This window comes from Dufourea novaeangliae, unplaced genomic scaffold (assembly GCF_001272555.1).
Source record: "Dufourea novaeangliae isolate 0120121106 unplaced genomic scaffold, ASM127255v1 scaffold78, whole genome shotgun sequence".
NCBI classification, from domain to species: domain Eukaryota; kingdom Metazoa; phylum Arthropoda; class Insecta; order Hymenoptera; family Halictidae; genus Dufourea; species Dufourea novaeangliae.
The window spans coordinates 1239236-1255661 of record NW_015373959.1 but is presented as its reverse complement, the minus strand read 5'-3'; the positions used below and the strand labels follow the sequence as shown (position 1 = coordinate 1255661).

General features: G+C 31.1%; 3 protein-coding genes across 5 annotated transcripts; 2 read left to right on the top strand and 1 right to left on the bottom strand.

The window, feature by feature from the left end:
- Nucleotides 1-1420: 1420 nt before the first annotated feature.
- LOC107186391 (sorting nexin-25) lies at nt 1421-6489 on the top strand. 3 transcript variants are annotated; one of them, XM_015574245.1, is made up of 11 exons: nt 1421-1680; nt 2813-3123; nt 3202-3371; nt 3440-3828; nt 3900-4323; nt 4407-4711; nt 4795-5052; nt 5132-5265; nt 5337-5576; nt 6006-6288; nt 6363-6489. In XM_015574245.1, the coding sequence occupies exons 1-11, from the start codon at nt 1459-1461 to the stop codon at nt 6429-6431; spliced, it is 2805 nt and encodes a 934-aa protein (XP_015429731.1). In that variant the 5' UTR covers nt 1421-1458; the 3' UTR covers nt 6432-6489. The 3 variants fall into 3 exon arrangements, with proteins under 3 accessions (XP_015429731.1, XP_015429729.1, XP_015429732.1); XM_015574243.1 differs by having other exon boundaries at nt 3440-3834; XM_015574246.1 differs by lacking the exon at nt 1421-1680 and having other exon boundaries at nt 2981-3123; nt 3452-3834.
- Nucleotides 6490-8567: 2078 nt separating this feature from the next.
- LOC107186389 (dnaJ homolog subfamily C member 16) lies at nt 8568-13304 on the bottom strand. The gene is made up of 12 exons (XM_015574241.1): nt 12893-13304; nt 12619-12685; nt 11838-12031; nt 11458-11738; nt 11185-11375; nt 10775-11109; nt 10393-10696; nt 9905-10053; nt 9293-9517; nt 8963-9176; nt 8775-8882; nt 8568-8693 (listed from the first exon to the last, which is right to left on the bottom strand). The coding sequence occupies exons 1-12, from the start codon at nt 13144-13146 to the stop codon at nt 8568-8570; spliced, it is 2448 nt and encodes an 815-aa protein (XP_015429727.1). The 5' UTR covers nt 13147-13304.
- An 815-nt stretch (nt 13305-14119) lies between these two features.
- LOC107186404 (MICOS complex subunit Mic10-like) lies at nt 14120-15368 on the top strand. The gene is made up of 4 exons (XM_015574259.1): nt 14120-14158; nt 14487-14590; nt 14681-14728; nt 15084-15368. The coding sequence occupies exons 2-4, from the start codon at nt 14512-14514 to the stop codon at nt 15230-15232; spliced, it is 276 nt and encodes a 91-aa protein (XP_015429745.1). The 5' UTR covers nt 14120-14158; nt 14487-14511; the 3' UTR covers nt 15233-15368.
- The last annotated feature ends 1058 nt before the right edge of the window (nt 15369-16426 follow it).

Here is a 16426-nt window from a genome sequence, read left to right as displayed (position 1 = left end):
TCGACAATACAGATTCTCTTGTATTGATCTCCACAGAGGTATGCATTAAAATTATTTGACTCGGTTTCTTACATCGATAGAATTTGTTCGTACCCACATTTTACGTAACCAAAATTTACGTTAGATTTTAATTGTCGTAACATGAGCATACTTACGTGTTAAATAGAGCGATTACTCATACAGCATACTAACAACCGCGGGCAGCAAATTATAGGTAATCATTTGAAACGTTTGAAGCGACCGAATGAAGACGAGAAATGACTTTTAAATATAGCAAATATTATTTTTACTTCTCAAAATTGTTTGATTTGTACAAAGAATAGGAGCAATGTGTTCGGAGCAGTAAAGCGCACTAAACTGCTTTATTATTACACGAATTTGCACAAAATACTTTAGGAGCACATTTTCAATACTCTAAGTTATCAGAAAATGAAAAGAAAGAAATTCATTTTTGTAATTCTGTGTAGGTATACTTCTTTACCTTGTTAATAAAGGAAGATGAATTACCTCATTATTTGCATTCTACTGCACCTTCTGATAGTGTTTGTTTTTTTCTTTCAGTAAATTACCTAAAAATGGTCGAATATCATAATATCTGTGGTAACTTATGATACATCGTCCTTATGTTCATTGCGCAATAAGTCACTTTAGATCATTTTGTCATTCATCTGTAATTGTAGTTTGTAGATGTTCGTTATTGACAAGTCGCCTGGTTAGGTTAAACAAGGAGTTAGTTTTCTTCTTAAGGATTTCATTAGATTGAAAATAAAGAAGTAACACCATTAAATTTCGACGATGTTTTAATTTTATTGCATATCACTCATTCGTTTATGCAGGATGTCCGGCAATGAGTGGAACAAACACAGAGGAAGTGATTTTATGTGGAAAAACAGATCAAAAATGCGAAATCAAATTTTTTCACTTGGAGCTTTGTTTATGAGGAAATCGTACTTGAAAATTCATGAATTTCTATATCCTAATTTTCAATTTATATCAAATTATGACGAACTATTAATAATATCACCGTATTGTTAAGATTTAATTATATTATACGTAATCAGTGGTGGACAAACAGTCAAACTAAGTGGTACAAAATTAATGGTACTCATTTTACATTTGTGTTTGCACATACAAACACCTTTTATACAGCTGTACCACGAATTATTGGATACCCTGTACAGTTCATAGTAATATAAAGCTACTTAATTTGCGAGAATAACTGAGCAATTTAGTCTGTAACGAAACAAAACTAGCATTTGAAAATCAAATTTAGGCGGGTGTTCAATTCAGGGCAGAGATGATGCCATCTTGCGTGCGATCTATTAAACTTCAGTTCGTGATCGACTATGTTGGTGTTAATGTCATTTGCTGACTCTTAATACCGAGTCGAAACAATTTTGTAAATAAAGGATTGAAAATGTAATATTTCTTGTCATGTGATTAGAATAGGAAGGAACAATGGTATCAGCCGGTATTCTGTGTATTCCAATCGTTACCGCTTTCTTCTATTGGAATAATTTATTATGGTGCTACATATTTGGAGTGTTAACCATATCATGTTTCTTCCTGGGATGCTTAATTGTTATGTTCATATACATCGCTCTCTCTCCGAAACATCAAACTGGCTCGGGCACGTTGAAGACAGTTGCTGAAATCGATGCTTTCCATAATTTGTTAATGGTACGTTTTCGCAAGTATATATTTTCATTGTCCACCTTAGTATCTTTGAATAAGTAGGACTGTGAAATTACTTTTAATTAAAAACGAAGTTCTGTTACATTGACATACAGGGTGTTCCTTAGAATAAGAACACTAGTTTTGGATCTGATAAAGAATACAATTCTAGAAAAATAAATTTCAGAAAACATCCATAGTTGCTTCCTTAAAAAGTTATTATTGCAAAACATTGCACATCATACTTCTTGAAAATTACATTCTTTGTTGTTAGATTCAAATCTGTTAAACTATGTAACATCTGTTTAATCTAATTTATCTAGTGCACATGAATTTTTCATATACAGATTGTATAAATAGCTATAAAACTGAGGATTATTCAACATCAATCGAAAAGAAAAGAAATCTGTAAAAACAAAGTATGTGTGACATATGATATCTTAAAGTAATATGATTTATTATGTTCGGTAAAGATTGAAAGAGAGAATTAATATTTAATGAATATATTATACAACCATTTTACACAAAACAGGGTATTGCATTTGTTGTGCCAGGCAATGTATATAATAGTTTCAGATTATCTTTTAAAAAGATAAATTTAGATTTATTACGTGTATGGCATCAAAACTCATTTATTGCACAGACTTTTTATTGCTATGTATAGATAAGATACCAGGTATCATAGAAAAACATGAGTAATAAATGTGATATCATACTCCTCTATATTAATTTTTTATATAGAGTGTTTCATTTAACTTGACAGTGTGAAATTATTTGTAAATTACTCAATGTATAAAGAAATATCTAAAGCAAAAGTTAACTTTCACACAGGAAATAAGTAATTTAAGAAGCAATTTTATATAAATTGCAATGTTTCCGTATTTTAAAAACTCTCTCCTATGCATTTGCAGATACAAATGTATTTTAGTATGCTAACTTTACTTATTCCAGAATAGCTCATTTAGATCTGGGTTAGCTGATTATAATAAACAAGCTGTTTTGCAATGCACCTTATTTCCAATGTTAATATAATCCTTGTCAGGTGTAGACAGTGTTTTGTAATAGGCTAATAAACGTAAATGAAGGCTGAAGTAACTTAGTAATTATATAGAAGTGAACTATTCTATGATTATTTCAGAAAGGATATGCAGTTAAACCTTTAAATCCCAAAAAACATGCAAGGTATCCATTGGTTTTTACTCGTATGGTGGATGGAGCTTTGCAAAATCTGTTGGATTTGATCTTCCAAGATTTTGTTGGTCTTTGGCTCAGTGAATTGGCTTTTAATTCTGAGCAAATAGTGGAAACTATGAAACAAGATGTATGGGGAGCTATCCAGAGCGTCCATGATCGTTTATCCAAAGTGGATCACACAAAACTAGTTGTTTGTAATATAGTAAACAAAATTACTTTTCATTTTGAAAAGATTAGGATTGCTCAAGCTGCTTCGTAAGTTCAGTACTACCTTTTCAATTATTGTACATTGACAGTTTCCAAAAATAACATGTTTTCTTAATTTATGAATAGGTCAGAAGGCGAAGATCCAGTATTTATTTTATCAGCACATTTAATGTCACCTACATCTGAATTAGACTACTTGAGAAGAGTCAGTGAATTGTATATTTTATTTTTGTTGCCACGTTGTTATTCTCTTGCACCAATGAAATATTTACTGAGAGAAATTCTTGCATGTAAAAGTAAGTCTATAGAACTTATTCATAGGGTTGTGCGCCAATTATGTATTTCGTTCGTTATATATTTACAGTATTAAAACCAGCAATAGATTTAATAACTGATCCAGACTATATCAACCAAAAAATCCTATCTTACATCGATCAACAACAACTCACCGAAGCAATGCATAGGAAAACATATGAGTACGCTGAGTCATTTGAGGACTTTATACGTATGATTAAAAGTTCTAAAGACTTAGAAGTTCTAAAGCATATCAGATACAATATTGTTACGGAGATTATGCAAGCGACGACAATACAAAATGTGAAAAGAGCGCAAGGTTTAGATCCAGACAATAATGCATTTGGAAAATCTGATGGTATTCAAGCTAGAAAACTAAAGAGGTATATCAGCCAACTGACATATGCTAAAAATACATGTGAATGTCACATGCAATCATTAGGATGGAATGGATATCCTGTTCAGGTTGCGAAAATATTTTATTTTGTTACTTGTTAATAACGATTATATTTGACAACAATGTTTTGTAGGCCAATGACATTCCTGATTCAGCAGAAATCACAGGGGAGAGAGTATTACCGTTGCAGTATATCCTGGATAACGTGATAGGTCGAAGATATCTTTCACAGTTTCTTGAAGAAGTTGCTAGTCAGGATTTGATTAGGTATTGGGCAGCTGTACAAGAGTTGCGGAACGCTGATAAGTCCAGTTGGCATCAATTGGGTGCTGAAATTTTTTATACCTACATTACCTCTCCAACTGCTGAAATAAAGGTTGATAGGGCCATTCGGAAAAAGATGGAGAGTTTTTTGTTAGGTGATATTGGGCCTAATGTATTTTATGAAGTTCAAGACAGCGTCGTTAAAACTTTAGAAGAAAAATATTATTCATCCTTTGTGGTCAGCAAACAATACAAAAATATGCAACAAGCACTACTTAATGAAAGAGCAGATGGTTTGTATGAAATTTTCTTCTTGTCGTAAGATGATAGTGTTATTAGGTATATATGTATATTCATGTACACATTCCATGTTTAGATTTAGTTGAAGATCGCCGAATAACAAATGGAACGTTATCGGAAAATGTATCTTTACTTGTCGGAGAACATTCGTGCTATGCTCGTAGTAAATTGGATCAGTTGCAAGAAAAATTAAACAACAAAATGCAAGCTTTGCAGGCGCTAAAATCTTCGTTAAAACCAGAGAGCAAAGTTTTGAATTTCTTGGCTAAAGAAGTTGAATGGTTGCAAAGTGAGAAACGGCAACTAGAAGCGCATTTAACTCACACAGAAATGTGGGCGGAACATTTAGGTCATTGGAGAGCAGAAGTACAGACAGCAGAAGTAAGTATACTTCAAATTATTCGTCGAGAAAACTAATACATATAAACTTAGTTATATTAATTCAAGAAATAATTTTTAAATAGATACCAGATAATGGAGAATCTCCACAATTTGTTTTGGTTGTTCATATGGCAGAAGATGAAGGTAACAACGACAGCATATGCAGTGGTTGGGTGGTACTGAGAAAATTACAGGATTTCCAAGATTTACACAGAAAACTTCGTCAACTTTGTTCTAACGTAAAAAATTTAGATTTACCGTCGCAACCGTTGAAGTTCTTTGGGAAGTCTGACAGAAATACTTTGGACAAAGCTAAAATTCAAATTCAAAAATATTTAAATGTAAATTTCCTAACTATTATCACTGCTGAACATGGTGTTGTCATTTTAATCTTTCAACTAATACGTTCGATATGTTCAGTTTGTTTTAGAAGACGAAAAACTTAATCAAAGCGAAGCTTTGTACACGTTTCTTAGTCCAAGCTCAGAACACTTGAAATACGCACCTCCATCTCCAAAGAAATCTCGGTTCTCTTTATCAACATTGTTCAAAACGTATGGGAGCATTTTATCTAAGAAAGAAAACAAGATATTTATTGGATATTAATTTGAATAATTTATTTTAGATCTAGTAACAGTAGTGAACTTCGTGACAAGGATGATGAAGAAGATTATTCTCTCCTATTAGACGACACAGATAGTACCCGTTCAATAACAGATGGATGCTTCAGCTCCAATAAAGATGCGATCGCAGAACCTCTGTATACCCTGTTGGGTGAAATTTTTGACTTACGAGGGGTGTTTCGATGGCTGAGACGTTCATTAATTACTTTTGTTCAAATTACTTATGGTCGCACCATTAATAGGTATAATTAATAATCTCCTAGGTTATATTAGGTCGGTGCTTATGAAATTTTTATGTTATTGATTGGTATATTTGGTTGCACTTTTCTGAATAGAAGTGATTAATAATCGTCATTATTCGCGTATTAAATTAGAGCCGACAATATACTGTGCTTTCTAAGGGGCACTATTTGTTTCGACAATAAAAGTATTTGAAGACTGCATAAAATAAATTAAACCAGTTGATGGATTGACATGAAATTTCACTAAAATTTTATTTTTTCGAGTATTGCTTGAGGATGCAGAAAATCTTACAATAATTAACAAATTTCGTTTAAAGTTAATAACAATATCAAGTGCCGGAAAAAAACCGTTATTCCATATGCACCGATTTAATATACTATATAGAATTTGTGTGATAGACAGGAGTCCAGAATGTATATAATTTTTAGGCAAATCAGGGATACCATTTCGTGGGTATTCTCGGAACCAATGCTTCACTATTACATACAATTATTTACGAAATCTTGGTGGCCGAATGGCCATTTAGTTTCTGGAACGGTTCTGCGTACAGATGAAGAGAAATTAAAGACACGCGGCGAAGCACGAAGACAATTCCTAAATAATGTACCTGAAGTTTTAACCAATTTAGTTGGAGCGCAAAGTGCTCAACGTGGTGCAATTAAAATTTTTGATTCCTTGCAAAACATGAATTTAAACAAACAGTTATTTTATGTAAGTGATTATTTCGAGTTTCTTATAGGCTTTCGCACTTATTTGTCTGCTGGATATTTAATTCTTTGTTACAGGATATGTTTGAAGTTGTGATGTACGAGGTATTTCCGGAACTAACAGGAATAAAACAGCAACTACAGTAAACTTTATCCATGAGTATTTTGTATACATCTTTTTAGTCATGATTTCTTGGCATTTTGTACAATCAAACAATAATACAAATTTGTTCACAGATCTTTATTTCATCATATTTTAAATATTTTCATAGAATGTATACACAATGTAAACAATTCATTATACATCACTCTTTTCCATGTAATTAAATATTCAAAAGATAATTTTGTAAAACATGATTGAAGTATACATATACCGAACATAAATTTATTTTCAGTCATCACATAAGTCAAGTCATTTCCATGATTAAATACACGCATTATATGTATAGATATATATGTTTAATTTTCTTAATAAGACATTTCGTAATGTATCACATGTGCGTTGTCATTTATATAAGAAATTGGAAATGTACCGCTAACTCTGTATTCAGTGATATAACATTATTTAATTATATTCTTTAAAGAGGTTAAAGAGTATTCTATATAATTCTTCTAGATTATATTCTGTATCACTATAAATTCTTTAAACTTGGTAAACAATAACAACCTCTAAACAAACAATAAATAAAAGATTGCCTGAAAAGTAAAATACACCACCGATATATTACCCATTTATAGTTTAATTTACATTTAAATATGATTTATTGTATATATAATTTCTATTCAAATATAAATAGGTATATATCGATGATTAACAAATACTATACAGTCTATTTCTGTTAACCGAAGTATGAAAGTGACATTATTTATGTGATGACTTATTCAAATGGATAGCGCTGTGATATCCATAATTATTCAAAATATAATTTAAGATGTACATTACTTAAGCATAGTTGAAAAAGGGACTAGATTTTGTATTTATTTAATATCAAAGTATTGTTCTATGAGAATATTAACCATTCTCTTTCGATCAACTATAAAGTATTTATTATTTTTAATCTGCATATGAGTTGTATAAAGCACATATTATTATTATTATTATTATTATTGTTACTGTTATTATTATAATTATGAATGTTCGCTTAGAACGAATCAATAGATGTACAAATATGTTTGTTGCCAATTTCTACGATAAATAAAAATACAAGATTCAAAAAATGTGTATGATAATATAAATATATGTTAACAGAAGAGATAAAAATACATTCTTAAATATTAACGTAACATACATTAAGTTTGATAATAAAATACTTGGACTATGCTATATTTTTTCATATCGCCGTATTACATGCGGAATTTATAATTAAAATGAATGTACTGAATATTTAAATGACAATACTATTACATCTCTAAACATAAAAATATAATATAAATTAATGAAAAAATGTCTCTTGTCAGATGTGTGTACCACAAGAATTTTACGAAGATGGTATTAAAAAATTCGTGGACCGGTGAGAAAGATTAATAGAAACTAATGCAAATTACGTCATTGATTAAATAAATCACTTTTTGTAAAAACAATACAGTAGAATTTATTTAGAATAAAAATGCACGAACTTTCCGTTCGACCCAATATGATGGTGTTAATACGTAACAGACAATACGGATTAATTTTGAAGGTTTTCAAACGTTCCAAAGTAAATAGAATGTAGATAAAAATATTCGTATGTCCAAGAACATTTTTTATCAAACTTTGTATGTAATGTGGAAAGTAAAGGTGGCTGCAATACAATGCTATAGAACAAATACCACAGATTAATATCAAAAGAAATCGAAATGAATGGAAATTATTGACATATTACAAATATATAAATATACAGTGCCTAATATTTAAACATGTAATATAAATACTGTTATGTCTTTAATGGCATCGACTAGAATTATTTAAGGTAATATTACAAATTTCAGTGATTATCATTACTCGTGAAAATCGATCAAAATAATGCAAATGTTTAAATCTACAATAATTTTATCGACTATGATGATACTGTACGAAAATTTCCCAATTCGAGTAAATAGAGTACCTAAAATCTATCTATACGGAAAATTGTGAGTAACGTCAGAAATAATGCTTCATATACAATGAAGATGTTTTAACTTTAAAGAAAAGTAAAGATGTATCTTTTCGATTATAGGATTTCCAAATGACGTATGTTGACTAGTTGGATCCCTTTTGCTATTGCAAAAAGTATACACATTACCAGAATGTATATTAGGGTTCAATTACTTGGCAGTGAACTCGGGCCAATAGTTTACATAATAACGATGTGTTAAACCTTCAAATAATCTGTCTAGCCACATAGGTAGACCGTCCAAAAGATTATCTTGATACAAAATATTGTTTCCACTCTGTAAAGGAAATAATCTGATTGTATTATTTGAATTTTATTTTGACAACGATATCATTGAAGAATTCTATTCACTTAGTACCTCGTCTTCAGAAAGATCAGATTCGTTAGAACTGTCAAAACCGATAAATGCACCGGCTTCCGCGTCATCAGCTCTTCGAGTTAATTGTTTTGTCATTCGTTCCATTCGCTACAAACACAACCAACGATAAAATTTCTGATTTTCATGCATAAGAGAGAAACGTTTAAATAAGTACTTTTAGTTTATACCTTAGAACCTTTGCCTTTACTACATTCTGGATGCTTGGCATGATACATACAAAAATATTTACGATGCCCATTTAAAGATAGAACAGTGCCAACACAATTTTTGGCATTTATATTTAACTCTTTTTGTTCTGGCAAAGTGAGAGATAATAGTTTCTTATACCAATCTAGTCCCCTTTCAAGAGACATATGCCCAAACATAAGGGTCTTATTTTTCCTATGACAAAAATCACAAATTAGGTCAGTATACAAGAAATGTTAGATTTTTCAACAACATGTTAACACCTAATTATTATATTTCAATTGAAAAAAGAATATATTGCTACAACTCACCTATAAGGCCACACAGCTTTATGAAAAGCTGGTAATAATTTTAGTCTACTTTGAGCATCAACTAATAATATAATGGTTCTACAGCCTGGTTTCAATAGTCGAACTAAACCATTATATTTTTCTGCACGTAGTTCATGTAATCGTAATTGCGGTTGTGATGGTGTTGATTTACTGGTATCTTTACATTGAGCACGTTCAGCTTGAACATTCGCTTCTTCTAATTTCCTATAATGGAAGATAATTTCAATGGTTAATATTGCTAGAAAGTTATTTCACACAGGAGTTAAACTCTGCTGTTATAACGATTCGGATAAACAATTAAAACCCTGGAAAAACCCTTTGAAATATCATAATGAAATTAAGAACTACAATAATCAGAATGTTGTGCTTTGCACATCTATCGAAACTTTAAGTTCTTACATATATATACGTTATATTTATAGATATTTATTGTTATACATAATGCAGAAGACGTAACACAGTGTTAAAAATCTATGTCCATAAATGCAAAGTCGATATTACCATTGGACGAAGAATATCCACTCGTAAGAACGAATGGGTTAGGAATTTCGTTTCATACTCCAACTTTCATTTTCATTTCAAATTACTTACACTAGATACGACATTCCATATCCTGCAGCACCGATTAACATTAAAGTAGCAATTACTGATACTAAAGGCAAAATTTGCTCTTTAGTAAGACTATCCGATATATAATCTACAGCTAGCAATGCCTTGCCAATGAGTTTGTCTACAGTACCCTGTAAAAGCAACAAAATTAGAACAGATGTTACATTAAACCCATTTTATTCTTTAACACTCGCCCGATGAATGCAATGTCAATTGAACATAAGTAGCGATCGCCCTCAAAAAAGTCGGATGATAATGTTGAAATATTATTATGTTTATTTTGTTATCTTACTATGTCGACATTTTCATTGTTTTTATTATCTTTTGAATTTATAAATAATATTTTATACATAATTTTATTTGTAGATCTATGTATAATGAAATTCTTCCTGTAGATCATAATGACCCTGCATTCATTCTCCATGTTCCATCCATATAATTTTTTCTTTCAAAAGGATTTAAATACATACCTGTGCATGTTCATCTGCTAATTCTCCTACAACTGCGGCATATGGCAAAGCTTCAGATGCTCTCAGTAATCTCTGTATAGTTTGTTCCAAATGTCGACGTGTCTCATTCCATTGATTCTCATCTTGAGCGGCCTCAATCCAACCAGTGGGTAACCATTCATACTTCAAATGATTTGCATCCCTTCTCCAAATAATGACAATATGTAACAGAGGTTCTAAGGGACTACCTTCTCCTGTCGACAATGCTGATACAAATTCTGGCTGTGTATCTTTGAATACATACGTATACCTAACACGTTCAGTGCTATAAATTTCATTATGGTGAATATTAATCATTGAAAGTTACTGAAAAAGTCCGACTATAGCCCTAAGATAATATTACCTATAAGATGACTCTAAGGCTGCCTGTCTAAATTTATGCCTTGCCAAATCATGGAGGGGATTATTTTGTTGTGATATCAGAACTGCACACAATCGTTTTTGTGGTCTTAGCCATTCAGGTGGACACACAGAGTCCAGCATTGCTTGATTTGAAAGTCTTGGTAAAGCGAGGAATTTGTTATTTGATATAACGTTGTGCATCGTATCGCTGGATATATCTTTCATACTAACAGATGCCATAGGTTTTTCAGAATTTTCATTAAATAATAACAAAGTGTCTAAGTCTGCAGAAATCTTGTGCTTTGTTATAATATGTTCTGTGTCTGGATTACCAGTCTATAAGAATTAAAGCCTAAATTATTAAAGGATTCGGATACTGTTATTCAAGTAAGTCTACTGTTAAATCTCTACCTGAACAAAACCAAATGCGACGCGATCTCTGTAGTAAAATGCAATAAATAGATATCGTAATCGTATCGATTCTTTCCTATCGAATATTAAAGCACGAATTCGATTATCTATCCATCCTGAGAGGAAATTGTCTACATTGTTTTCATTTATGTTAGGTATTAATTTATATGGAAATTTGCTTCGTAAGAAATCTGAAAAAGAAAGGCCATTAAAGATTGTACATATAGGATGCTATGTCGAACACAGTACACAATTAATTTTACAAGAACACACCAACAATCTTTTGCACGCTGAAAAGAGATTCTTTGTACACACTAGTGCGACCATCTATTGTAACAACCAGGCATGGCAGCGAATGTATACCCAATCTTCTTGCCAAAGCAGATTCTTTCTCAGCATGTGCAGTTGCTAAACCAAGACCCAATGGCTCTAACTCATCAACCAAGCGACGCCATGTTGGTTCTACTTGCAAACACGCAAAACACCAATCCGAATAAAATAATATTATATAAGGTGTACGAAATGTTTTTGGTACTATTACATTTTCAAATGATCTGTAATAAATATATTAATGCATGAGATGCCCAGTTATTGTAGCTTATGCAAACATATTCAATTTATGTTAAGTGTGTCTTATAAATGAAAGCACAAACCGATATGTGATGCTCATCTTATAAAAGAGTGAAATATCTCTAGTTTGGTAATGGAACTTGAAATTCCCACCAAACAGCTCCTCCAAAGGATCAAGGACATTAAATTGACTATAGTCCCTTCTTTGCCTGGGAATACTTTCTTCTGTAATGCCATGATTATCAAATTTCTTTCTTCTTTCTGGATCAGTTAAGATCTACAAAACCAAACATTTGATGTAAAACCTCATTCTTCAAATTATATGGAGATCACAGGGGAACAACGTAAGTCCATTTTTGTTGATTTTATGAATTTTATTTCATCTGGTACCTAAAAGGGAATACTTTAATGATACAGTTGAAAAGGAAAACAACCTGTCACATCCAAAGATATAAGCTTTTTAAAAGTAAGCGTATAGGGAAATAACGTAACAAGTTCAAGTGAAATGAAAATATAATTTGATAAGTTTGTGAAAAACTCAATTTAATACGTTAAATGACAATTTAAGTGTAACCTAAGTGATTATTTGAAAAAATAATTATTAACAGGAGAAAACTGCTGATAAAGTCCTAAAGTTTTGTAAAAAAAAAAACCAAGGGCAAAATCATTATTTTTTAAACGTTCAAGAGAATGAGAATTAATCTCAAAACCAAATAAAAACACAGGTTTGGCAATATAGAATTGGTTGAAAATATATTGAATTGTAAAATTATCCTCTTATAAAAAACAAAAAATGTAACGTTATGCTTTTCCCTTGTGGTCTTCACACATAATATATATTTGTTAATGGTATATTAATTTTACCTCGTAGGCTTTTGTAATTTCTACAAATTTATTTTCTGCACCAGGATGATCAGTTTTATCAGGATGCCTAAACAAGTAATGCAGTTTAAAAATACTAAATAGATTCTTTAAGGTCCTTGAAAAGTACAGTACTAAATATAAAGTACATGATTTTTCACTAACCAGTATTTTACTGTATGCAAATTGCATACATGACATATGAAATTAAGATCAGAATTTTTTGTTTTCATACGATAAGATAAATAATAATTGTCACATTAATGTTAACACTTACCATTCTTTGACAAGATTTTTATACGCTTTTCGAATTTCTTGTAAGGTTGCACGTTTGTGGACACCTAAAATTTTATACGGGTTTCCCAATGACTCGATCCCACTAGCCGACGACAGTAAATTAGTTGTTACAATAAAAATCACGATAAAAAATGAGAACCTCATTAATAATTCTATATTAACCACTCTTCTGTTAATGTTACACGATCGTTTGCCTACTGACTCCGAGGTTCGTAAAAAATTAATCGATAACATTATTTGTGACGCAGTTTTAACGTGCGTGCGTATTTATCGAATTATACACTTTAACATGAAGTCAACATTGACTAAAACTATCCTGTTTTCTCTTTACAGTGTTTAGCAAACATGTTCAGCACAAATTTTGGCTTATTTTTACGCTGGAAACTCTGTCATTGCAGTTTTATAGTGATGTTTCTGCATGACCATGTTGTCAAATCGAATATATACAGTGCACGTTAAATCCTAGAATGCTCTACTAGTAGAAGGGTAGGATCGATTACAAGAGGGCGCTAAAATAGATACAATTTCTTTTAACACATTTCTCAATTTATTTGTAAAAATGTTTTACTGCGTACAATATAATAAGAACTTAATGTGATTTGAACTGTTAAATTTACAGGCCGTCAGTGGACTAAACTGGACTAAACATCAAGTGTGATATGGCGATGAAACATTTTATGGGTCTGACATCCATTCTTCTGATCAGAAGTATAACTTGAGTTACAAGTTGAAATCATCAGTTTTTAAATATGAAGATTTTATTTTTCTTACAACAAAAGATTCAATGATTAAAATATACTTTTATAAATGAGATTAAATTATGGATCTTGACGAGGTGTTTACGAAAGATAAAAACGATATGAAACTTTATAGGTACATGTTTCATTTATGAAATTTTTGGTAAAGTGCTCCGAGGAGTTAGAAAATTGTTACATAGTTTAATTAACTGTATATATTTTCAAGATTTGAATTTAACGAATGATTTCAATGTCATTCATGTTTCATTGTGTATATAAAAAGATTTCAAGGGAGAAATTCAAAGAAATGAATGACAATAAATATGTAACTTGCGCAAAGCAGCTAGGTTTCATGGCCCTCTGGTAGTGATTTTATGTAATAGCTTTTATGTAACAACTCACTAGCGAAATAGTGATTTCACGTTTAAATTTTACCTACTCGTGGCGCGACTACGAAACCTGTAAAATTAAAGCGAGCGGATTCTAATGAAATTAACGAACGTACAGGGGTGAATCAATTGTTCCATTTGCTAAATTCTAGATAAATAACGTTTATGCATGAGATTAAATTAGAAACCTTCTTTCCTTTATCATGTCCCAATATGTAACACATCCTATTGCATATAAGTCTATAGACTGACTTGATCGAAATGGGAAATAATTGCATTGATCTTTCGTTGCTATACATTTACATTAAACATATACATAACTATTAAAAAATATTAACCGATGAAATAATAAATTGTTTAAATATTGCTTTTACGAATAATCAATCGTTCGATGGCCTTCGACGAGATGATCAGAAACTCACGTATGACATAACAACTAATATTACAGATCCACTCCACTTTAATACAGAAAAATGGCCGGTACCACTTGGACTGAAGACGAAATTGGACGAATATGGGATCGATGTCTCACAGATACACTTTTTAAACTTGGTAAATATTTTTTTGTATTTGTAGTTCTTATTAAGCATAAAGGTAATATTAATTTTTGTTCTTGTTTCTAATAGTGTGATATTTTCATAGGAGGAGGAGCTTTCCTTGGTGGTGTATTCTGCCTGTTTTTCTATAGACGTAAGGACATTATTACTTTAATATTTAATTAATTAAACATTTTTCCACTTCTTTTCTAAGTAAAAGAAAATTTTGTGTTTTATGTAATGACATCTTCAATTTATGTATCTGGATGTCAATATCATAATATGATTTTGAAGGTTAAGATAATACAGTTATCTTAAACATACATACTACATACTATTTTATTTTGTAAAACTGCAACATTAAATGTATTTGATAGGTTATGAATTACAAATACGTATATGTTCTTCAATATTAGCCATTTCAATTAAGCTACTATCAGTATTGCCATTGTTGATATCATAGCATGCAAAATGTCATAGAATTTTAATAAAATTCAGCACTTTTTTAGGAAGAAAATGGCCCATCATAGCTGGAGGAGGTATTGGCTTAGGTATGGGATTATCTAATTGTCAACAAGATTTGAATTCAATGATAAGGCCAAAAACATCCAGAGACTGTAGCAAGGTTTCCAAAGATGAAGCAAAGAAGAGTTCTTAGCAAGTTTTATTAGCAAAAATGATGCTGTTACAGAACACCACATAATACACTAATAAACTAGTTGAATTTATATTATAGTGTTATATAAAATAAAATCTTAATGAATTTAAGTTATACTCGATTTACAAAGAATAAATTACTGTGAAATTTTTTGTTTTATTTATATTAGAAGTTGAAAGAATAAAAATAAACTGCATTCACTTTATACATATAGTAACTTATTCTTGCAATAGAAGTTGAATATTTTTACTTTTTGTTATAAATTTGTAAGGACTTGCTATTCTATGTCCAGTTCCATACTGTGACAAATAAAAATATTTTACCCTTTAAACCGAACTGCCTATATGTATTGTGTGGTGCAATTAGATACTTTAATAACACCTATAATTAGAATAAAAATATTCTTTAGAAATCCAAATACTAATGACAGATTTGATCATATCCTAAAGTATGTATAAACAAGTAGTACCTACATATGTTGAGTACAATTGCTATTTCTACAAGGTAATGTATGTAAATTATTAAAAAAAAATATTTTTTAAGAATAATAATCATAATTTCTACCTCTATGCAACAACAATACATATTTCATTTGCTCCTCGTTAATAAGTTGGTATTGTGATATCTGACTATTGATTATTATAAAACAGATCAGGAGTAATTTTTTGGTGCCATAATATTTGTGTAAAAATGCCATTTACTACCTATTTTGTAAACAACAAATATTTGCTTTTTCTTTTGCGAATATCTCATTAACTATCAACGGTGCTGTGGGAACAATTTCAAACTCGGAAGGAGCAAATTGGGAGTAATTTTTTGAGATATAAATCGTTAAGATACGTTAATATTCGGCGCCAACTATTTTCCGGTTGGAAAGACGCAGATTTGGTACAAGCAAATGTGCGCGGGTGGTAAAAAGGGGACGGATGCTTGCTAGTGGCGGATCACTTCAGGCCCTTTCGTCCTTCGGTAAGACCGCGAAATTTGTTCAGTACGGAGTCGTCAGTTACGGATTTGAGTGATGTACGGGTGCAATTCCCGATGTTTACACGAATGTCACCTATTACATCAGTGGTGGGCAACTCAGCGCCCGCCAAACTCACTAGCGGGCAACACTGTGCAGCATGCGGGCATATGGCAGTGGTAGGTGAAATGTGTGAATGAGTGCACGTATCTATTATTTTCTTCACACAC

Coding starts and splice junctions, on each gene's coding strand:
- LOC107186391 (XM_015574243.1), top strand. CDS start 1,459: ATGGTATCAGCCGGTATTCTGTGTATTCCAATCGTTACCGCTTTCTTC. Junction 3,124..3,201: donor AGGATTGCTCAAGCTGCTTC/GTAAGTTCAGTA, acceptor ATTTATGAATAG/GTCAGAAGGCGAAGATCCAG. Junction 5,053..5,131: donor AAATTCAAAAATATTTAAAT/GTAAATTTCCTA, acceptor CGATATGTTCAG/TTTGTTTTAGAAGACGAAAA.
- LOC107186389 (XM_015574241.1), bottom strand. CDS start 13,146: ATGTTATCGATTAATTTTTTACGAACCTCGGAGTCAGTAGGCAAACGA. Junction 12,686..12,892: donor AAAAATCTTGTCAAAGAATG/GTAAGTGTTAAC, acceptor TTACTTGTTTAG/GCATCCTGATAAAACTGATC. Junction 11,376..11,457: donor CAGCGTGCAAAAGATTGTTG/GTGTGTTCTTGT, acceptor TTTCTTTTTCAG/ATTTCTTACGAAGCAAATTT.
- LOC107186404 (XM_015574259.1), top strand. CDS start 14,512: ATGGCCGGTACCACTTGGACTGAAGACGAAATTGGACGAATATGGGAT. Junction 14,591..14,680: donor AGATACACTTTTTAAACTTG/GTAAATATTTTT, acceptor ATATTTTCATAG/GAGGAGGAGCTTTCCTTGGT. Junction 14,729..15,083: donor CTGCCTGTTTTTCTATAGAC/GTAAGGACATTA, acceptor GCACTTTTTTAG/GAAGAAAATGGCCCATCATA.